Source organism: Bombina bombina, chromosome 2, assembly GCF_027579735.1.
Source record: "Bombina bombina isolate aBomBom1 chromosome 2, aBomBom1.pri, whole genome shotgun sequence".
In the NCBI taxonomy this organism is placed as follows: Eukaryota; Metazoa; Chordata; class Amphibia; order Anura; family Bombinatoridae; genus Bombina; species Bombina bombina.
In genome coordinates this window covers 1,238,350,446-1,238,374,923 of record NC_069500.1, presented here as the reverse complement: position 1 = coordinate 1,238,374,923, position 24,478 = coordinate 1,238,350,446, and the positions used below count along the sequence as shown (strand labels likewise).

At 38.2% G+C, this 24,478-nt stretch overlaps 1 protein-coding gene across 2 annotated transcripts in view; it reads right to left on the bottom strand.

Annotated features, from left to right (window-relative positions):
- The window catches only part of ATP8A1 (ATPase phospholipid transporting 8A1), a 608,814-nt gene that overhangs the window by 39,839 nt on the left and 544,497 nt on the right, over positions 1 to 24,478 (bottom strand). For both annotated transcript variants that reach the window (XM_053704008.1, XM_053704009.1), the window contains one exon: positions 3,712 to 3,819. In XM_053704008.1, the coding sequence (XP_053559983.1) occupies positions 3,712 to 3,819 (108 nt within the window). The remainder of the gene's footprint in view (positions 1 to 3,711; positions 3,820 to 24,478) is intronic.

The following is a 24,478-nucleotide window of genomic DNA, read 5'->3' as shown; positions in this document are numbered from 1 at the left end:
GTTTAGCAAGAGTAGAAATAGCCCCATCAACTCTGGGGATCTTTTCCCAAAACTCTATAGATTTCGCTGGTAAAGGATACAATTTTTTAAACCTTGAAGAAGGAATAAAAGAAGTACCTGGCTTATTCCATTCTTTTAGAAATCATATCAGAAATAGCCTCAGAAATAGGAAAAACCCCTGGAGAAACCACAGGAGGTTTAAAAACAGCATTTAAACGTTTATTAGACTGAACGTCAAGAGGACTGGTTACCTCAATATCCAAAGTAATTAACACTTCTTTTAATAAAGAATGCATATACTCTTTATTTTAAATAAATAAGTAGATTTGTTAGTGTCAATGTCTGAGGAAGGATCTTCTGAATCAGATAGATCCTCATCAGAAGAGGATAAATTATTATGTTGTTGGTCATTTGAAATTTCATCAACTAAATGAGAAGTTTTAAAAGACCTTTTACATTTATTTGAAGGTGGAAATGCAGACAAAGCCTTCACAATAGAATCAGAAACAAATTCTTTAAAATTTACAGGTATATCATTAGAAGTTGAAGGATCTGCAACTGACAATGTACTATTACTAATGGATACACTATCTGCATGTAAAAGTTTATCATGATAACTATTACAAATGACATTCAGCGAGATAATTTCTACAATTTTACAACAAATGCACTTAGCTTTGGTTGAACCGATGTCACGCAGCAATGTTCCAGTAGAAGCTTCTGAGGCAGGATCATGTTGAGACATCTTGCAAAATGTAAGATAAAAAACAACATATAAAGCAAAATTATCTATTTCCTTATATGACAGTTTCAGGAATGGGAAAAAATGCAAATAGCCTAGCCCTCTGATAGAAAAAAGCAAGAGGCAAACATCAATGGGGTATTGAAATAATAAAAAAAAAAACGGAAATGACACACTCGCGTCACTAATGACGCAACAGTGTGAAAGGTCTCGGCGTCAAGCATGACGCCGGAAGTGACGAACTTGCGTCATAGACGTACTTTTCCGTGGCAAAAAATTTTCGCGCCAAGAATGACGCAATAAAGTTTAACATTTGTCGCACCCGCGGGCCTAATACCGCCCGCAATTTGTAAGAAGTAGTCAATTGAAAAAAAGACTAAACCCCTGATAAGAAATAAATTTCATATTTAAAAGATGTTTCTATTCCCCAAATATGAAACTGACAGTCTGCAGAAGGAAATACATGAACCTGACTCATGGCAAATATAAGCACAATACATATATTTAGAACTTTATATAAATGCATAAAGTGCCAAACCATAGCTGAGGTGTCTTAAGAAATAAAAAACATACTTACCAAAAGACACCCATCCACATATAGCAGATAGTCAAACCAGTACTAAAACAGTTATTAGTAGAGGTAATGGTAAATTGAGAGTATATCGTCGATCTGAAAAAGGGAGGTAGGAGATGAATCTCTACGACCTATAACAGAGAACCTATGAAATAGACCCCCGTTAGGGAAATCATCGTATTCAATAAGTGATACTCCCTTCACGTCCCTCTGACATTCGCTGTACTCTGAGAGGAATCGGGCTTCAACAATGCTGAGAAGCGCATATCAATGTAGAAATCTTAGCACAAACTTACTTCACCACCTCCATAGGAGGCAAAGTTTGTAAAACTGAATTGTGGGTGTGGTGAGGGGTGTATTTATAGGCATTTTGAGGTTTGGGAAACTTTGCCCCTCCTGGTAGGATTGTATATCCCATATGTCACTAGCTCATGGACTCTTGCCAATTACATGAAAGAAATCGGTGGGGTGATCTGAAGAGGGCTGTGCACAGGAGATGCCCTTGCAATCTGACAGATTTGGAGAGTTTTTGCAAAGAAGAGTGCGCAAATCTTGCCAAGTCAAAATGCGCCATGCTGATAGACTCATACCCAAAAAGACTGAGTGCTGTAATAAAATCAAAATGTGCTTCAACAAAGTATTAGTATTGCAACCATATTTTATTTTTATATTTTTTCTTCCCTCTACCTAAAACATTTCAGTTTGTTTTTAAATTGAGTTGTACAGTTTAAAGGTCACATTAAAGGTGGACAAAGTTATGAAATGATTTATCTTTGTCTCATTTTTTTTACATCACAGAAACCTGACATTTTAACAGGGGTATGTAGACTTTATATTTATATATATATATATATATATATATATATATATATATATATATATACATATATATATATATATATATATATATATATATATATATATATATATATATATAATCCAATTAACACGTGTTCCAGCACTCCAGCTTCAACTAATAATGAAGCACCTGGGTGCAATCCTCAATGGATTGTAGATAAGAGCTAGGAAAGGGAGGGCACTCTAAGGATTTATATACATCAAAGTTAGTTTATTGTTTATAACAACAACGTTAGAAAGTCATAAGGATAGGTCGACATTTCGGCTTACATAGAAGCCTTCATCAAGACAGATGAACAACTGCCGGTGGTGTTGTGTGCGGCTGCTAGTTGCCGTTGTGAGTTGTTCATCTGTCTTGATGAAGGCTTCTATGTAAGCCGAAACGTCGATCTATCCTTATGACTTTCTAACGTTGTTGTTATAAACAATAAACTTTGATGTATATAAATCATGAGAGTGCCTTCCCTTTCCTAGCTCTTATATATATATATATATATATATATATATATATATATGTATGTCCTAAATCTAAATGTTTTACTATCCGTATTATTTAAAGGGACATAAAGATTCATATTAAAACATTTTTTACATAGAAAAAGTTGAGAAAAAGCTGCAGTATTCGTTCTTATTGTTTACCAAAGGAACAGAGTTAAGCGAACACAAGTCTAACAGATTTAGGGCTAGATTATGAGTGGAACAGTATTCTGCGCTCATGTGTTAACTTTTAGACGTAGGCTTTTTGCGTACGCCAGGTAGCGCCCATATTACAATTATGAAAGTAAAACGTTTTTGCACAAGCATTAACCTGAAGCTTGCAAAAAACAAACTTTGAATCTTGTGACCGTGCCAACGCATTCCCCCATAGACTTCAATGGAGTGTGAAAAGTGGTAAACCCCCCCCCCCCCACCTAACAACCAGATTGCATTTTCTCAAGTGCGTTAACAGGATACTTCTTTACATAGAAGATTATGTTTTATTTATTCATATATATATATATATATATATATATATATATATATATATATATATATATATATATATATATAAAAAATGGTATTGTGTTAAAATATATAGCTATACAATTATTACAATTATATATAGGTATAGATATATGTGAACATTGGATTGTGAAATATTTACAGTAAATATTTACAGTTAATACAAAAAACTTTCATTAAATATTTATTAAATATAAATATTACATAAATATTTTTCATGTTTTCAGCTACTTGATTGCAAAGGGCTCCAATGGACGCACACACAATGCACGCACACACACACACACACACACACACACACTCAGAGACGCAATTTTACCCTTTTTTCTCACGTGCAACAGCACGCCACTCGTAATATAGCCCTTATTCAGGACAAGATTATATTTTTTTAACATTTAAATTTATGTCTTTTAGATGGACCAGAGGGAAATTTGTACAATGTTCCTTTAATAATATTTTGAAAATACATTGGAAAAAAAACAACATCATAAAGAATAATTGAAAATAAGCTACATTTGTTAAAACAAGAACATACCTCTCCAGACATGTCAGGTGCAATAGGAGCGGCAGGCCACAAGGAGGAATAGATACCAAAGAAAACAATCCATAGAACAATGCTTCCCCAAATAGCCAAATGACTGAACTGTTAAATGGAAAAATATGGAGTTGTATTAGGAAAATTAACAGAGAAAAAAAAAAAATGATTACTTGTCCTTATATACACTGTATGCCATAAAGCAGGTTTCCTTCACTATCTTAAAGGGAGAAAGGAATGCAGAAAGAAGATGCTGTAGCTTATTTTAGTTTTTCATCATTGCTTGTATAAAACTATGTCTTTTACTGCAAAAGGGCTGTAGAAGTTTCTATGAAATAAAACCCCTTGTTTCTAAATGGCACTTTGGGAGCACAGGTAACTATCACTTTAGGACACACTATTTTTCCTTTGGAAAAAAACAAAACAATTAGAGTGAAACACAGGACATGTAGCACTTTTCATGGGGCATATTGAGATGATATTAAGGTTTGTTTCACTATTTGCAAACCTCAGAATGTAGTTAAAGGGACAGTCAAAACCAGAATTTTTCTTGTTTTAAAAGATAGATAATCCCTTTATTACCCATTCCTCAGTTTTGCATAACCAACACAGTTATAATAATACACTTTTTACCTCTGTAATTAACTTGTATCTAAACATCTTCTGACAGCCCCCTGATCACATGACATTTTATTTATTATGTTTTGACTTTCATTTTAGCCAATTAGTGCAGTGTCTGCCACAATCCATGGGCGTGCTCACAATGTTATCTATAGGGTTTACCTGAACTAGCTCTCCCCTGCTGTGAAAAGCAAATACAAAAGCATGTGATTAGAGGCGGCCTTCAAGGGCTTAGAAATTATCATATGAGCCATCCTAGGTCTAGCTTTCAACTAAGAATACCAAAAGAACAAAGCAAAATTGGTGATAAAAGTAAATTGGAAAGTTGTTTAAAATGACATGCCCTATTTGAAACATGAAAGTTTTTTTTGGACTTGACTGTCCCTTTAAGAATGTTAATCAAATATATCAAAGAACATTTTGGTTTACTGACATTGTTTACATCAGATCATTCCTGTTTGAAAGAAACTGAATAGTGAAAGTACTACAATAATAGTGACAACATTCAATTTATATGGGAGGTGCAACATCATCTGAATCCTGTTACTATTATTTGTGGCCAGTTGCTACGTCTGCACAAGCTCCTATCTTATTACACCTGGATCAACCTGCTGCCATTACGCCAAGCAGGCTAAACCTGAATGATCCACTGTAATTTACCTTTACTATATTGGGGGAATCATCTTATCTCATAAGATGCACAACAGTAATAAACCCTAACTGTGACCTCCCCTCACACAACATTAAAATGAAACCATAACTTAGTTTCTTATAATTAACCTGGTTTAAGCATGGCCTGGGCTTTAGTTTTCGACTTCTATATGGATATTTTAAAGTAATCATGGCTGGTTAAAGGGACAGTCTACACCAGAATTTTTATTGTTTTAAAAGATAGATAATCCCTTTATTACCCATTTCCCAGTTTTGCATAACCAACACAGTTATAATAATATACTTTTAACCTCTGATTATCTTGTATCAAAGCCTCTGTAAACTGCCCCTTTTATCAGTTCTTTTGGCAGACTTGCAGTCTAGCCAATCAGTGCCTGATCCCAGATTACTTCACGTGCACAAGCACAGTGTTATCTATATGAAATATGTGAACTAACACCCTCTAGTGGTGAAAAACTGTTAAAATGCAATCTGAAAGAAGTGGGCTTCAAGGTCTAAGAAATTAGCATATGAATCTCCTAGGTTAAGCTTTCAACTAAGAATACCAAGAGAACAAGCAAAATTGGTGATAAAAGGAAATTGGAAAATTGTTTAAAATTACATGCTCTATCTGAATCATGAAAGTTTATTTTGGCCTAGACTGTCCCTTTAAGCAAATAACCAATCAGGACTGAGGTAATAGTGTTTAGTGTACCAACAGCCCTCCCACTCTTCTGGTTGGTTCTGACTGGATGTAAGTGAGAGAGTTAATAGTGGAAGGGAGAGCAATTAGGGCTGTTAGTACAATAGCAACAGTTCCTGTAATATAATGGAAAACATAATTTATGTAAGAACTTACCTGATAAATTCATTTCTTTCATATTAGCAAGAGTCCATGAGCTAGTGACGTATGGGATATACATTCCTACCAGGAGGGCCAAAGTTTCCCAAACCTCAAAATGCCTATAAATACACCCCTCACCACACCCACAAATCAGTTTAACGAATAGCCAAGAAGTGGGGTGATAAGACAAAAGTGCGAAGCATAAATATAAGGAATTGGAATAATTGTGCTTTATACAAAAAAATCATAACCACCACAAAAAGGGTGGGCCTCATGGACTCTTGCTAATATGAAAGAAATGAATTTATCAGGTAAGTTCTTACATAAATTATGTTTTCTTTCATGTAATTAGCAAGAGTCCATGAGCTAGTGACGTATGGGATAATGACTACCCAAGATGTGGATCTTCCACGCAAGAGTCACTAGAGAGGGAGGGATAAAATAAAGACAGCCAATTCCGCTGAAAAAAATCCACACCCAAAAATAAAGTTAAAATATAAGCAGAAGATTCAAACTGAAACAGCTGCCTGAAGTACTTTTCTACCAAAGACAGCTTCAGAAGAAGAAAACACATCAAAATGGTAGAATTGAGTAAAAGTATGCAAAGAAGACCAAGTTGCTGCTTTGCAAATCTGATCAACCGAAGCTTCATTCCTAAACGCCCAGGAAGTAGAAACTGACCTAGTAGAATGAGCTGTAATCCTTTGAGGCGGAGTTTTACCCGACTCGACATAAGCATGATGAATTAAAGATTTCAACCAAGATGCCAAAGAAATGGCAGAGGCCTTCTGACCTTTCCTAGAACCAGAAAAGATAACAAATAGACTAGAAGTCTTTCGGAAATTCTTAGTAGCTTCAACATAATATTTCAAAGCTCTAACTACATCCAAAGAATGCAATGATTTCTCCTTAGAATTCTTAGGATTAGGACATAATGAAGGAACCACAATTTCTCTACTAATGTTGTTGGAATTCACAACCTTAGGTAAAAATTTAAAAGAAGTTCGCAACACTGCCTTATCCTGGTGAAAAATCAGAAAAGGAGACTCACAAGAAAGAGCAGATAATTCAGAAACTCTTCTGGCAGAAGAGATGGCCAAAAGGAACAAAACTTTCCAAGAAAGTAATTTAATGTCCAATGAATGCATAGGTTCAAACGGAGGAGCTTGAAGAGCCCTCAGAACCAAATTCAAACTCCAAGGAGGAGAAATTGACTTAATGACAGGTTTTATACAAACCAAAGCTTGTACAAAACAATGAATATCAGGAAGATTAGCAATCTTTCTCTGAAAAAGAACAGAAAGAGCAGAGATTTGTCCTTTCAAGGAACTTGCAGACAAACCTTTATCCAAACCATCCTGAAGAAACTGTAAAATTCTCGGAATTCTAAAAGAATGCCAGGAAAAATGATGAGAAAGACACCAAGAAATATAAGTCTTCCAGACTCTATAATATATCTCCCTAGATACAGATTTACGAGCCTGTAACATAGTATTAATCACAGAGTCAGAGAAACCTCTTTGACTAAGAATCAAGCGTTCAATCTCCATACCTTTAAATTTAAGGATTTGAGATCCTGATGGAAAAAAGGACCTTGCGACAGAAGGTCTGACCTTAACGGAAGAGTCCACGGTTGGCAAGAGGCCATCCGGACAAGATCCGCATACCAAAACCTGTGAGGCATTGCTGGAGCTACCAGCAGAACAAACGAGCATTCCTTCAGAATCTTGGAGATTACTCTTGGAAGAAGAACTAGAGGCGGAAAGATATAGGCAGGATGATACTTCCAAGGAAGTGACAATGCCTCCACTGCTATCGCTTGAGGATCCCTGGATCTGGACAGATACCTGGGAAGTTTCTTGTTTAGATGAGAGGCCATCAAATCTATTTCTGGAAGTCCCCACATTTGAACAATCTGAAGAAATACCTCTGGGTGAAGAGACCATTCGCCCGGATGTAACGTTTGGCGACTGAGATAATCCGCTTCCCAATTGTCTATACCTGGGATATGAACCGCAGAAACTAGACAGGAGCTGGATTCCGCCCATACCAGAATTCGAGATACTTCTTTCATAGCCAGAGGACTGTGAGTCCCTTCTTGATGATTGATGTATGCCACAGTTGTGAAATTGTCTGTCTGAAAACAAATGAACGATTCTCTCTTTAGAAGAGGCCAAGACTGAAGAGCTCTGAAAATTGCATGGAGTTCCAAAATATTGATCGGTAATCTCACCTCCTGAGATTCCCAAACCCCTTGTGCTGTCAGAGACCCCCACACAGCTCCCCAACCTGTAAGACTTGCATCTGTTGAAATTACAGTCCAGGTCGGAAGAACAAAACGATGGTGATCTGTCCACCACGTCAGAGAGTGTCGTACAATTGGTTTTAAAGATATTAATTGAGATATCTTTGTGTAATCCCTGCACCACTGGTTCAGCATACAGAGCTGAAGAGGCCGCATGTGAAAACGAGCAAAGGGGATCGCGTCCGATGCAGCAGTCATAAGACCTAGAATTTCCATGCATAAGGCTACCGAAGGGAATGATTGTGACTGAAGGTTTCGACAAGCTGATATCAATTTTAGACGTATCTTGTCTGTCAAAGATAGAGTCATGGACACTGAATCTATCTGGAAACCTAAAAAGGTTACCTGTGTCTGAGGAATCAATGAACTTTTTGGTAAATTGATCCTCCAACCATGATGTTGAAGAAACAACACAAGTCGATTCGTATGAGATTCTGCTAAATGTGAAGATTGAGCAAGTACCAAGATATCGTCCAAATAAGGAAATACCACAATACCCTGTTCTCTGATTACAGACAGAAGGGCACCGATAACCTTTGTAAAAATTCTTGGAGCTGTAGCTAGGCCAAACGGCAGAGCCACAAACTGGTAATGCTTGTCTAGGAAAGAGAATCTCAGAAACTGATAGTGATCTGGATGAATCGGAATATGCAGATATGCATCCTGTAAATCTATTGTAGACATATAATGCCCTTGCTGAACAAAAGGCAGGATAGTCCTTACAGTTACCATTTTGAATGTTGGTATCCTTACATAACGATTCAATATTTTTAGATCCAGAACTGGTCTGAAGGAATTCTCCTTCTTTGGTACAATGAAGAGATTTGAATAAAACCCCAGTCCCTGTTCCAGAACTGGAACTGGCATAATTACTCCAGCCAACTCTAGATCTGAAACACATTTCAGAAATGCTTGAGCCTTCGCTGGGTTTACTGGGACACGGGAAAGAACAAATCTCTTTGCAGGAGGCCTTATCTTGAAGCCTATCTGTACCCTTCTGAAACAATGTTCTGAATCCAAAGATTGTGAACGGAATTGATCCAAATTTCTTTGAAAAAACGTAATCTGCCCCCTACCAGCTGAGCTGGAATGAGGGCCGCACCTTCATGTGGACTTAGGAGCTGGCTTTGATTTTCTAAAAGGCTTGGATTTATTCCAGACTGGAGATGGTTATCAAACTGATACCGCTCCTGAGGATGAAGGATCAGGTTTTTGTTCCTTGTTGAGACGAAAGGAACGAAAACGATTATTAGACCTAAATTTACCTTTAGATTTTTTATCCTGTGGTAAAAAAGTTCCTTTCCCTCCAGTAACAGTTGAGATAATAGAATCCAACTGAGAACCAAACAATTTATTACCCTGGAAAGAAAGGGAAAGCAGAGTAGACTTAGAAGACATATCAGCATTCCAAGTTTTAAGCCATAAAGCTCTTCTAGCTAAAATAGCTAGAGACATATACCTGACATCAACTCTAATGATATCAAAGATGGCATCACAAATAAAATTATTAGCATGTTGAAGAAGAAGAATAATGCTATGAGAATTATGATCTGTTACTTGTTGCGCTAAAGCTTCTAACCAAAAAGTTGAAGCTGCAGCAACATCCGCTAAAGATATAGCAGGTCTAAGAAGATTACCTGAACACAAGTAAGCTTTTCTTAGAAAGTATTCAATTTTCCTATCTAAAGGATCCTTAAAGGAAGTACCATCTGCAGTAGGAATAGTAGTGCGCTTAGCAAGAGTAGAGACAGCCCCATCAACCTTAGGGATTTTGTCCCAAAACTCTAATCTGTCAGATGGCACAGGATATAATTGCTTAAAACGTTTAGAAGGAGTAAATGAATTACCCAAATTATTCCATTCCCTGGAAATTACTTCAGAAATAGCACCAGGGACAGGAAAAACTTCTGGAATAACTACAGGAGATTTAAAAACCTTATCTAAACGTTTAGATTTAGTATCAAGAGGACCAGAATCCTCAATTTCTAATGCAATTAAGACTTCTTTAAGTAAAGATTGAATAAATTCCATTTTAAATAAATATGAAGATTTATCAGCATCAACCTCTGAGACAGAATCCTCTGAACCAGAAGAACCATTATCAGAATCAGAATGATGATGTTCATTTAAAAATTCATCTGAAAAATGAGAAGTTTTAAAAGACTTTTTACGTTTACTAGAAGGAGGAATAACAGACATAGCCTTCTTAATGGATTTAGAAACAAAATCTCTTATGTTATCAGGAACACTCTGAGTATTAGATGTTGACGGAACAGCAACAGGTAATGTAACAGTACTAAAGGAAATATTATCTGCATTAACAAGTTTGTCATGACAAACAGTGCAAACAACAGCTGGAGGAACAGATACCATAAGTTTACAGCAGATACACTTAGCTTTGGTAGCTCCAGCACCAGGCGGCGATTTTCCAGAAGTATCTTCTGACTCAGTTTCAACGTGGGACATCTTGCAATATGTAATAGAAAAAACAACATATAAAGCAAAATTGATCAAATTCCTTAAATGACAGTTTCAGGAATGGGAAAAAATGCCAGTGAACAAGCTTCTAGCAACCAGAAGCAATAAATAATGAGACTTAAATAATGTGGAGACAATAGTGACGCCCATATTTTTTTAGCGCCAAAAATGACGCCCACATTATTTGGCGCCAAAAATGACGCCACATCCGGAACGCCGACACTTTTGGCGCAAAAGAACGTCAAAAATGACGCAACTTCCGGCGACACATATGACGCCGGAAACAGAAAAACATTTTTGCGCCAAAAAAGTCAGTGCCAAGAATGACGCAATAAAATGAAGCATTTTCAGCCCCCGCGAGCCTAACAGCCCACAGGGAAAAAGTCAAATTTTAGGTAAGAAAAAAATTGATTTATTCATTTGCATTATCCCAAATATGAAACTGACTGTCTGAAATAAGGAACATTGAACATCCTGAGTCAAGGCAAATAAATGAATACATATATTTAGAACTTTATATAAAAGTGCCCAACCATAGCGTAGAGTGTCACAGAAAATAAGACTTACTTACCCCAGGGCACTCATCTACATGTTGTAGAAAGCCAAACCAGTACTGAAACGAAAATCAGCAGAGGTAATGGTATATAAATAAGAGTATATCGTCGATCTGAAAAGGGAGGTAAGAGATGAATCTCTACGACCGATAACAGAGAACCTATGAAATAGACCCCGTAGAAGGAGATCATTGAATTCAAATAGGCAATGCTCTCCTCACATCCCTCTGACATTCACTGCACTCTAAGAGATGAAAACCGGGCTCCAACCTGCTGCGGAGCGCATATCAACGTAGAATCTAGCACAAACTTACTTCACCACCTCCATAGGAGGCAAAGTTTGTAAAACTGATTTGTGGGTGTGGTGAGGGGTGTATTTATAGGCATTTTGAGGTTTGGGAAACTTTGCCCCTCCTGGTAGGAATGTATATCCCATACGTCACTAGCTCATGGACTCTTGCTAATTACATGAAAGAAACTGTACTTATTGATGCAGACATTAGAAGCTCCATACTGGCAGATCATTGTGACCAGTCATAAAGAACAGCTATTTAGCGACATGCATACAAACACGTGCTTACTAAATGATGACTGTATTGTGATAACTCTGAAACACAGAGCTACTATAAAATAACATTTGAATTTTTCTAATTTCTGCCAAAAAAAACCCCAAAAAACCCTACACTTTTAAAATGTAAAAACAAGCAATGAAACCAGTAGGAATAGATGTAATTTCAGTTTAATATTCATGAAAAACATAATTTATGCTTACCTGATAAATTCCTTTCTTCTGTTGTGTGATCAGTCCACGGGTCATCATTACTTCTGGGATATAACTCCTCCCCAACAGGAAATGCAAGAGGATTCACCCAGCAGAGCTGCATATAGCTCCTCCCCTCTACGTCAGTCCCAGTCATTCGACCAAGAATCAACGAGAAAGGAGTAACCAAGGGTGAAGTGGTGACTGGAGTATAATTTAAAAGATATTTACCTGCCTTAAAAACAGGGCGGGCCGTGGACTGATCACACAACAGAAGAAAGGAATTTATCAGGTAAGCATAAATTATGTTTTCTTCTGTTATGTGTGATCAGTCCACGGGTCATCATTACTTCTGGGATACCAATACCAAAGCAAAAGTACACGGATGACGGGAGGGATAGGCAGGCTCATTATACAGAAGGAACCACTGCCTGAAGAACCTTTCTCCCAAAAATAGCCTCCGAAGAAGCAAAAGTGTCAAATTTGTAAAATTTGGAAAAAGTATGAAGCGAAGACCAAGTTGCAGCCTTGCAAATCTGTTCAACAGAGGCCTCATTCTTAAAGGCCCAAGTGGAAGCCACAGCTCTAGTGGAGTGAGCTGTAATTCTTTCAGGAGGCTGCTGTCCAGCAGTCTCATAGGCTAAACGTATTATGCTACGAAGCCAAAAAGAGAGAGAGGTAGCAGAAGCTTTTTGACCTCTCCTCTGTCCAGAATAAACGACAAACAGGGAAGAAGTTTGGCGAAAATCTTTAGTTGCCTGCAAGTAGAACTTGAGGGCACGAACTACATCCAGATTGTGTAGAAGACGTTCCTTCTTTGAAGAAGGATTTGGACACAAGGATGGAACAACAATCTCTTGATTGATATTCCTGTTAGTGACTACCTTAGGTAAGAACCCAGGTTTAGTACGCAGAACTACCTTGTCTGAGTGAAAAATCAGATAAGGAGAATCACAATGTAATGCTGATAACTCAGAGACTCTTCGAGCCGAGGAAATAGCCATTAAAAACAGAACTTTCCAAGATAACAACTTTATATCAATGGAATGAAGGGGTTCAAACGGAACACCCTGTAAAACGTTAAGAACTAAGTTTAAACTCCATGGCGGAGCAACGGCTTTAAACACAGGCTTGATCCTAGCTAAAGCCTGACAAAAGGCCTGGACGTCTGGATTTTCTGACAGACGCCTGTGTAACAAGATGGACAGAGCTGAAATCTGTCCCTTTAATGAACTAGCTGATAAACCCTTTTCTAAACCTTCTTGTAGAAAGGACAATATCCTAGGGATCCTAACCTTACTCCAGGAGTAACGTTTGGATTCGCACCAGTATAGGTATTTGCGCCATATTTTATGGTAAATCTTTCTGGTAACAGGCTTCCTAGCCTGTATCAGGGTATCAATAACCGACTCAGAAAAACCACGTTTTGATAAAATCAAGCGTTCAATTTCCAAGCAGTCAGTTTCAGAGAAGTTAGATTTTGATGTTTGAATGGACCCTGTATCAGAAGGTCCTGTCTTAGAGGTAGAGACCAAGGTGGACAGGATGACATGTCCACTAGATCCGCATACCAAGTCCTGCGTGGCCATGCAGGCGCTATTAGAATCACTGATGCTCTCTCCTGTTTGATTTTGGCAATCAATCGAGGAAGCAGCGGGAAGGGTGGAAACACATAAGCCATCCCGAAGTTCCAAGGTGCTGTCAAAGCATCTATTAGAACCGCTCCCGGATCCCTGGATCTGGACCCGTAGAGAGGAAGTTTGGCGTTCTGGCGAGACGCCATGAGATCTATCTCTGGTTTGCCCCAACGTCGAAGTATTTGGGCAAAGACCTCCGGATGAAGTTCCCACTCTCCCGGATGAAAAGTCTGGCGACTCAAGAAATCCGCCTCCCAGTTCTCCACTCCCGGGATGTGGACTGCTGACAGGTGGCAAGAGTGAGACTCTGCCCAGCGAATTATCTTTGATACTTCCATCATTGCTAGGGAGCTTCTTGTCCCTCCCTGATGGTTGATGTAAGCTACAGTCGTGATATTGTCCGACTGAAACCTGATGAACCCCCGAGTTGTTAATTGGGGCCAAGCCAGAAGGGCATTGAGAACTGCCCTCAATTCCAGAATGTTTATTGGAAGGAGACTCTCCTCCTGATTCCATAATCCCTGAGCCTTCAGAGAATTCCAGACAGCGCCCCAACCTAGTAGGCTGGCGTCTGTTGTTACGATTGTCCAGTCTGGCCTGCTGAATGGCATCCCCCTGGACAGGTGTGGCCGATAAAGCCACCATAGAAGAGAATTTCTGGTCTCTTGATTCAGATTCAGAGTAGGGGACAAATCTGAGTAATCCCCATTCCACTGACTTAGCATGCACAATTGCAGCGGTCTGAGGTGTAGGCGTGCAAAAGGTACTATGTCCATTGCCGCTACCATTAAGCCGATCACCTCCATGCATTGAGCTACTGACGGGTGTTGAATGGAATGAAGGACACGGCATGCATCTTGAAGCTTTGTTAACCTGTCTTCTGTCAGGTAAATCTTCATTTCTACAGAATCTATAAGAGTCCCCAAGAATGGAACTCTTGTGAGAGGAAAAAGAGAACTCTTCTTTTCGTTCACTTTCCATCCATGCGACCTTAGAAATGCCAGAACTAACTCTGTATGAGACTTGGCAGTTTGAAAGCTTGAAGCTTGTATTAGAATGTCGTCTAGGTACGGAGCTACCGAAATCCCTCGCGGTCTTAGTACCGCCAGAAGGGCACCCAGAACCTTTGTGAAGATTCTTGGGGCCGTAGCCAATCCGAATGGAAGAGCTACAAACTGGTAGTGCCTGTCTAGGAAGGCAAACCGTAGATACCGGTGATGATCTTTGTGAATCGGTATGTGAAGGTAAGCATCTTTTAAATCCACTGTGGTCATGTACTGACCCTTTTGGATCATGGGTAAGATTGTCCGAATAGTTTCCATTTTGAACGATGGAACTCTTAGGAATTTGTTTAGAATCTTTAAATCTAAGATTGGCCTGAAAGTTCCCTCTTTTTTGGGAACCACAAACAGGTTTGAGTAGAACCCTTGTCCATGTTCCGACCGCGGAACCGGATGGATCACTCCCATTAATAACAGATCTTGTACACAGCGTAGAAACGCTTCTTTCTTTATCTGGTTTGTTGACAACCTTGACAGATGAAATCTCCCTCTTGGGGGAGATAATTTGAAGTCTAGAAGGTATCCCTGAGATATGATCTCTAGCGCCCAGGGATCCTGAACATCTCTTGCCCAGGCCTGGGCGAAGAGAGAAAGTCTGCCCCCCACTAGATCCGGTCCCGGATCGGGGGCTCTCGGTTCATGCTGTCTTTGGGGCAGCAGCAGGTTTCCTGGCCTGTTTGCCCTTGTTCCAGGACTGGTTAGGTTTCCAGCCTTGCCTGTAACGAGCAACAGCTCCTTCCTGTTTTGGTGCAGTGGAGGTTGATGCTGCTCCTGTTTTGAAATTCCGAAAGGGACGAAAATTAGACTGTCTAGCCTTAGCTTTGGCTTTGTCTTGAGGTAGGGCGTGGCCCTTACCTCCTGTAATGTCAGCGATAATTTCTTTCAAACCGGGCCCAAATAAAGACTGCCCCTTGAAAGGTATATTAAGTAATTTGGACTTAGAAGTAACATCAGCTGACCAGGATTTTAGCCACAGTGCCCTACGTGCCTGTATGGCGAATCCTGAGTTCTTAGCCGTAAGTTTGGTTAAATGTACTACGGCCTCCGAAATGAATGAGTTAGCTAGTTTAAGGACTCTAAGCCTGTCCATAATGTCGTCTAGCGTAGATGAACTAAGGTTCTCTTCCAGAGACTCAATCCAAAATGCTGCCGCAGCCGTAATCGGCGCGATACATGCAAGGGGTTGCAATATAAAACCTTGTTGAACAAACATTTTCTTAAGGTAACCCTCTAATTTTTTATCCATTGGATCTGAAAAAGCACAGCTATCCTCCACCGGGATAGTGGTACGCTTAGCTAAAGTAGAAACTGCTCCCTCCACCTTAGGGACCGTTTGCCATAAGTCCCGAGTGGTGGCGTCTATTGGAAACATCTTTCTAAATATTGGAGGGGGTGAGAACGGCACACCGGGTCTATCCCACTCCTTAGTAACAATTTCAGTTAATCTCTTAGGTATAGGAAAAACGTCAGTACTCGCCGGTACCGCAAAGTATTTATCCAACCTACACAGTTTCTCTGGTATTGCAACGGTGTTACAATCATTGAGAGCTGCTAAGACCTCCCCTAGTAATACACGGAGGTTCTCCAATTTAAATTTAAAATTTGAAATATCTGAATCCAATCTGTTTGGATCAGAACCGTCACCCACAGAATGAAGCTCTCCGTCCTCATGCTCTGCAAGCTGTGACGCAGTATCAGACATGGCCCTAGTATTGTCAGCGCACTCTGTTCTCACCCCAGAGTGATCACGCTTGCCTCTTAGTTCTGGTAATTTAGACAAAACTTCAGTCATAACAGTAGCCATATCATGTAATGTTATCTGTAATGGCCGCCCAGATGTATTAGGCGCCATAATATCACGCACCTCCCGGGCGGGAGATGCAGGTACTGCCGCGTGAGGCGAGTTAGTCGGCATAACTCTCCCCTCGCAGTTTGGTGAAATTTGTTCACATTGTACAGATTGACTTTTATTTAAAGTAGCATCAATACAGTTAGTACATAAATTTCTATTGGGCTCCACCTTGGCATTGGAACAAATGACACAGATATCTTCCTCTGAGTCAGACATGTTTAACACACTAGCAATAACTTGCAACCTGGTTATAATCTTTTTTAGCAAAAACGTACTGTGCCTCAAAGAGGTACTAAACGATTAAATGACAGTTGAGATAATGAACTGAAAAACAGTTATAGCATCAAACTTTAAAACAACACAACTTTTAGCAAAGGTTTGTTCCCATTAGTAAAATAACAATAATTAAATTTGACATAAAAATTACAGAGCAACGTTTTTATTCACAGTCAATATAAAATTCTCACAGCTCTGCTGAGAGAATATACCTCCCTCCAAAGAAGTTTGAAGACCCCTGAGATCTGTCAGAGATGAACCGGATCATGCAGGAAATATAAGAGTAGCTGACTGGAAATTTTTGATGCGTAGCAAAGAGCGCCAAAAACGGCCCCTCCCTCTCATACACAGCAGTGAAGAGAAACGAAACTGTCACAATTAAAGCAAACAACTGCCAAGTGGAAAATAATGCCCAAATATTTATTCACTCAGTACCTCAGCAATGTAAACGATTCTACATTCCAGCAAAAACGTTTAACATGATAAATACTTATTAAAAGGATTAGTGACCTTTAACAGAGTAGTTCCGGTGAAATACCATCCCCAGAATACTGAAGTGTATACATACATGTCATTATAACGGTATGGCAGGATTTTTTCATCAATTCCATTCAGAAAAAATAAAAACTGCTACATACCTCAATGCAGATTCATCTGCCCGCTGTCCCCTGATCTGAAGCTTTTACCTCCCTCAGATGGCCGAGAACAGCAATATGATCTTAACTACTCCGGTTAAAATCATAGTAAAAAACTCTGGTAGATTCTTCTTCAAACTCTGCCAGAGAAGTAATAACACGCTCCGGTGCTATTGTAAAATAACAAACTTTTGATTGAAGTCATAAAAACTAAGTATAATCACCATAGTCCTCTCACACATCCTATCTAGTCGTTGGGTGCAAGAGAATGACTGGGACTGACGTAGAGGGGAGGAGCTATATGCAGCTCTGCTGGGTGAATCCTCTTGCATTTCCTGTTGGGGAGGAGTTATATCCCAGAAGTAATGATGACCCGTGGACTGATCACACATAACAGAAGAAATAAAGGCGCTAAAAAGCAACTTTTTCACTTAAAACAAGTCAGACTAGTTAAAGCTACCTGCCTTTACTTTGAAGCTGACATGACTTGGGACATTTATTTGGATCTAGCTTATAATTTAAGAAAAAGAAAAATCACTAACGTCTATACATTTCAGACTAAAATGTTTAGACTTTTTATTTGCCCAGACTGGAGTACTTTTTGAGTGAGATGATAATCAATTTTATGTCACTTTAGTTTTATTAGAGCTTTATTTTATATATAGCTTTGTCCCATTTATGTCACACCTGTGTAATATACCAGCTGCATGGAGCGAAAATGAAATTATTAATGCAATTTAGAGGATTTCTAATGATCAGGACGCTACTCTATGTTCACATTTTAAACATGTATACCATTCTATAAAAATTCTCAAAGTTTTCCATTAGAATTATAAGGAAATTGCAGTCACTGATTGAGCTTCTCAGTTCTGATAGCTATTTTCCATAGCTTAAAGTTGCTGTGTGTACAGAGTTAAATAGTGCAATTATTAAGTTGTGTTACACAGTCCCACTTTCTATTACTTACATTTTAACAGGATTCTCTAATAGAATTTAATAAGATAAACATCAGTATGTCCAAATGCAACATTCCACTGCAAGTGATGTGTAATGCTGATACATGGATTAAGGAAACATGGGATGCTAATTAGCACTACATACCTAGAAATAAAGACCACTAATGAAAGTGAGCAATCTGTTTAATTTAGAGACAAGAAAATATACATTCCTACAATTTTCATTAATTTGGAAGAAAGATTTAGTTACACAATTTAAAAAACAAACAAAAAAACTGGAGGGATTTCTTCTGGGTGTTTGCCATGATTGTTGGCTTAGTTAGTGGCTGGGAAGACGAGCAGATAAATCTGTTATTTAGGGCTCACTAAACTGAACATCGCCTTATACAAATAGGCTGAACAAATCAAGCTGTAGAAGACCTCCAGCCCTATCTACCGAAACAGTAAAGTTACAGCGGCGGTCCCATTGTGGTTAATGAGCTTTATCTAACCCCCCCCGTGTCTGTTGCGCACAGCATCCAACTAGTGCTGTCTAATTTACAGTGCCTATAAAAGGAGGGAACTTATCTATTCACTTGAAATGGAGCCTAGCAAATCTGATTTAGTGTCAGCAATAACTTGCTTACTAGAGGAGCATGTCTGAGGAGTGGGGATCTGCTTGCGTATTTGAGAAGCAAGATTTGACCACGGTGACTGTCGAAACCAGGGTTATTAAGAAAGAGGCAGAAAGCACTGACAAAATTAATGATATTGCAAATAAACAGTAGGTATGAGATGTGGATGGCTACCTCACCGTTGGAGAATTGAAGTAGCAACCGATCAAGTTGGCTGAAGAGTGTCTAGCTGGAAAGCTTAGCTAGATTGAGCGCTCCCTTAAAGGGCCATAATACCCAAATGTTTAAACACTTGAAAGTGCTGCAGCATAGCTGTAAAAAGCTGACTAGAAAATATCACCTGAACATCTCTATGTAAAAAAGAAAGATATTTTACCTAAAAAGTTCCTCAGTAGCCACATCCCATTGTAAAGGATTTCGAAGCAGCATATTAGTATGTCTGTCCTGGGACAGCTGAATGGATGAGCCTCGTGCACTCTCATATTATTTCCCTATTCAGATTAGGGAAGTTTACAATGAAATCTCATGAGAGTTAAGTCAAATCTCATGAGATCACAGTAAAGAGTTTATGACCTCAGCACTGCTGATGCTGATTGGCTGCTGTTCATTTCTTCATTTTTTTTTTTTTTTACCTGCAGCTGGGAGCAGCTGAGTATAACTTTTTACACAGAACTTACTCTGCTGAGCTGAGGAGATTGTGAGGTAAAATATCTTCCTTTTTTACATAGAGATGCTCAGGTGATATTTTCCTGTCAGCTTTTTACAGTTATACTGCATCAGTTTCAAGTGATTTAGCATATGAGTATTATGTCCCTTTAAAGAAAATCTAGCAGAAACCTCAAACTAGTTGAATATCCCTGAGCCGTGTCTCAGGGTTTGTGTGCCCAATAAGATCTTGAAGGGCAAAGCCTCACCTCTATTTTTAGCCACACAGTAAACCTAAGATTCTACAGATTCTGAGCCATACCCAGTGGCTGTGGATAAAGATGGATTGTGCTCTTGATAACCCGTAGCCTACCTTAATTTTCAGTAGTGCTGCCTCTCTTTGATATCTGCATTCTGGCATGAACCATTAGCCCCATTGTGCCCAAAGAACTGGAGTGGGATAGAGATGGATTTTATCCAGACATCCATTGGGAGATTCTCAGTTCATCTCAACCAAAGAAACCAACATTGTCTTTCTATCTATTGGGACTCAGAAAAAGTTCTCATTTGTTTTCACTTGTTTCTTTGATATGCCTTTCCAGTTGACATTGGAAACTCTGTGTTAAGAATTAGTCTGTGGTATTATATATATCATCACCCATTTGGTGACAGAGTTTGTACAATTCATGGTTTCTTTATTGTTTAATTATTTGTAAGTCAACTTATTTGTTATAGCACTGAATAACTAGGGTAATGATCTTTACTAATAGCTCTCTGGAATATTAGTTTGAGGTCAAGTGATGACGTTAGTTTTTTTTTAATACAACTTTGCTAATGAGGTTACAGTTTGTTATGCAGGAGGCTGAAATGTTTACGAGGCATACTATTCTGTAATCTAATCATAAATGTTTTTTCTTGTCATGCAGTAAAGATCTTTGTAAAACATTTCATATCCTATGCTGAAGATGTCAGCTGTCTCAAAATAATTCTATGTGTTTTTAGTTGAGGCAACTAATTGCTTTTTTCATCTTGCTATTAGGCTCCTTCATAGTGATTGATGCTAGCTACACAATATGGCTTGAGCTCTATTATAGGTTGATAATGACTTGTGGTTTGTATGTATGCTAATGCTATCGGTTTTATTTTATTTTTTATGTGCCCCTATATTCATATAATATTGGAGACTTGGTGACCATAGGCTCACATCTGTCCTACTCTTATACCAAGTAACTGCATGCAATAGACAATCCTACAAAGAATAACATGCACAGATACCGATATAAAAATCCAGTATAAAACCGTTTAAAAACTTACTTAGAAGCTTCCAGTTTGGCTCTGTTTAAAAGGTTACTGGAACACCCACTGCAAGTGGGAAATATCAGACACCCCTCCCCCTTCCTTTGCATATGAAATGACCCTTTACACAAACAAAAACAAGCAGTAGTAGGTATATGTCGGTATTTTCCTAAAACTTTGGGGCTTGGTTAGGAGTCTGAAAATCAGAGCAATGTTATTTAAAAATAAGCAAAACAATCAAATTAACCCCCCCCCAAAAGAAAAAAAAACAACTTTATGAGCTATATAAATAGCTCATCTACAAAACATTTATGCAAAGAAAAAATGAGTGTATAATGTGTCTTATTATATATGCCCTACAGGGAATTTGTCATATTTAATTGGAAGTAGAGAACACTTCTAAGCTAGAGCCATTAGCTGTAGTAATTTCCTACCATATCTTTTACACTAGATAGTAGAGCTATAGCAGAGCTGCCAGTGGCTGGGGCAGCAGGGCATATGTAGAACATATATAGCCACTAATAGAGATCTATGTAACAATGTTACTACATATATTCAAATTTTGATTGCCTTTGGTCTCCACTACTTGAAAATTGTACTTTTTTTTTTTGTTGCTAATGAGTCATCTTAGTTTCTATACAGGGCATATATTATTTTGGCTTTGGGAAATGCTTATCCAGGCACCCATATTCTTCTATATCTTAACTGCTGCCTAATATATTTAGGTTCATGATCACTTCCCCAGTAAGTTCTAATTGTTGAGGCTCCCATTTATTACTTTTTATTTACCTGTCCTCAGTGAGCAGTAATTCTTTCGACTATTTAGCTTGCAAATTATATTTTTTTTATAAAAGTTATATAAAATAAAGGATGAGTTCATATTATGCAATACCATTCGGTGTCGAGCTTCACTTCTCCTCTATGATTGTATCACTTGATAATTGTATCGAGCACCTTTTTCTACCCTATTTTATTTTTCCAATGTAATGGTGGTCCGAGAGAGGCCAAAATCCTTTCTTGGGGGTTAAATCTTTTAGTTAGAGCCTTTCTATATTTCAAAAGTAATAAGTATACTTAAAGTATAAACCTCACATTTTATTTTTAGATTGTTTTCTGTTCATCCTTGATGTAACAGATACACACCCATTTATTTTTATCTGTATATATGATCATTCCTTTTATGTATCCATATGTTAATATGTCTGTCATTCTATATTTTAAACCTCAATAAAAATAGAATTAAAGAAAAAACTGTATTAAAGCACATATTTGTTTTTATGTCCTTTATTTTTTACTTGTAATAACTGGTTTTGCCAATTCATATCACCAGCCTTAAAGGGACAGTCAACATCAAAATTGTTATCGTTTAAAAACATAGATGATGCATTTACTACCCATTCCCCAGCTTTGCACAACCAATATTGTTATATTAATATATAACCTTTAAACCTTTTAATTTCTGCCTGTTTTTAAGCCATTACAGACAGCTTCCTATCTCATGCTTTTTTATAAGCACAGGGGAGTGCTAGTTCATGTCAGGATAAAATGCAAGTCAATAGATAATAAATAAAACAAAAAAACAATGTGTTAGTGCAAAAACATAATTTATGTAAGAACTTACCTGATAAATTCATTTCTTTCATATTGGCAAGAGTCCATGAGCTAGTGAAGTATGGGATATACAATCCTACCAGGAGGGGCAAAGTTTCCCAAACCTCAAAATGCCTATAAATACACCCCTCACCACACCCACAATTCAGTTTAACGAATAGCCAAAAAGTGGGGTGATAAAGAAAGGAGTAAAAAGCATCATCAAAGGAATTTGGAAATAATTGTGCTTTATACAAAAAATTATAACCAGCACAAAAAGGGTGGACCTCATGGACTCTTGCCAATATGAAAGAAATTAATTTATTAGGTAAGTTCTTACATAAATTATGTTTTCTTTCATGTAATTGGCAAGAGTCCATGAGCTAGTGACGTATGGGATAGCAATACCCAAGATGTGGAACTCCACGCAAGAGTCACTAGAGAGTGAGGGATAAAAATAAAAACAGCCATTTCTCGCTGAAAAAATAATCCACAACCCAAAATATTAGTTAATTATCATTAAGTGCAGAAGCATCAAACTGAAACTGCTACCTGAAGAAATTTTCTACCAAAAACTGCTTCCGAAGAAGCGAATACATCAAAACGGTAGAATTTAGTAAATGTATGCAAAGAAGACCAGGTTGCTGCATTGCAAATCTGATCAAATGAGCTGTAATTCTCTGAGACAGGGCTTGACCCGACCCCAAATAAGCTGAATGAAACCAAAGCTTTAACCACGAAGCCAAGGAAACGGCAGAAGCCCTCTGACCTTTCCTAGAACCAGAAAAGATAACAAATAGACTAGAAGTCTTCCTGAAATCTTTAGTAGCTTTAACATAATATTTCAAAGCTCTTACCACATCCAAAGAATGGAAGGATTTCTCCAAAGAATTCTTAGGATTAGGACACAAGGAAGGGACCACAATTTCTCTATTAATGTTGTTCGAAATCACAACCTTAGGAAAGAATTTCAATTAAGTCCGCAAAACCGCCTTATCCTGATGAAAAATCAGAAAAGGAGATTCACAATAAAGAATAAATAATTCAGAAACTCTTCTAGCAGAAGAGATGGCCAAAAGGAACAACACTTTCCAAGAAAGTAGTATAATATCCAAAGAATGCATAGGCTCAAATGGAGGAGCCTATAAAGTCTTCAAAACCAAATTAAGACTCCAAGGAGGAAAGATTGATTTAATGACAGGCTTGATACAAACCAAAGCCTGTTAAAAACAGTGAATATCAGGAAGCTTAGCAATCTTTCTGTGAAATAAAAAGAAAGAGCAAAGATGTGTCAGTACAAGCAACTTGCAGACAAAACCTTATCCAAACCATCCTGAAGAAACTGTAAATTGTAGGAATTCTGAAAGAATGCCAAGCGAATTTATGAGAAGAAACAAATTTATAAGCCTATAACATAGTATTAATCACTGAGTCAGAGAAACCTCTATGACTAATCACCAGGCGTTCAATTACCATACCTTCAAATTTAATGGATTTGAAAACCTGATGGAAAAAACGGACCTTAAGACAGAAGATCCAACCTAAATGGAAGAGGCCAAGGTTGGCAACTGGACATCCGAACAAGACCCGCATACCAAAACCTGTGAGGCCATGCTGGAGCTACCAGCAATACAAATGACTGCTCCATGATGATTTTGGACATCAGTCTTGGAAGTAGAACTAGAGGCGGGAAAATATAAGCAGGTTGGTAGCACCAAAGAAGTGTCAACGCATCCACTGCTTCCGCCTGAAGATCCCTGGACCTGGACAGGTACCTAGGAAGTTTCTTGTTTAGATGAGAAGCCATGAGATCTATCTCTGGAAGACCCCACATCTGAACAATCTGAGAAAACACATCTGGATGGAGAGACCACTCCCCCGGATGTAAAGTCTGACGGGTGAGATAAACCGCTTCTCAATTGTCTACACCTGGGATATGTACCACAGAAATTAGACAATTCCGCCCAAGAAAGTATTCAAGATACTTCTAAC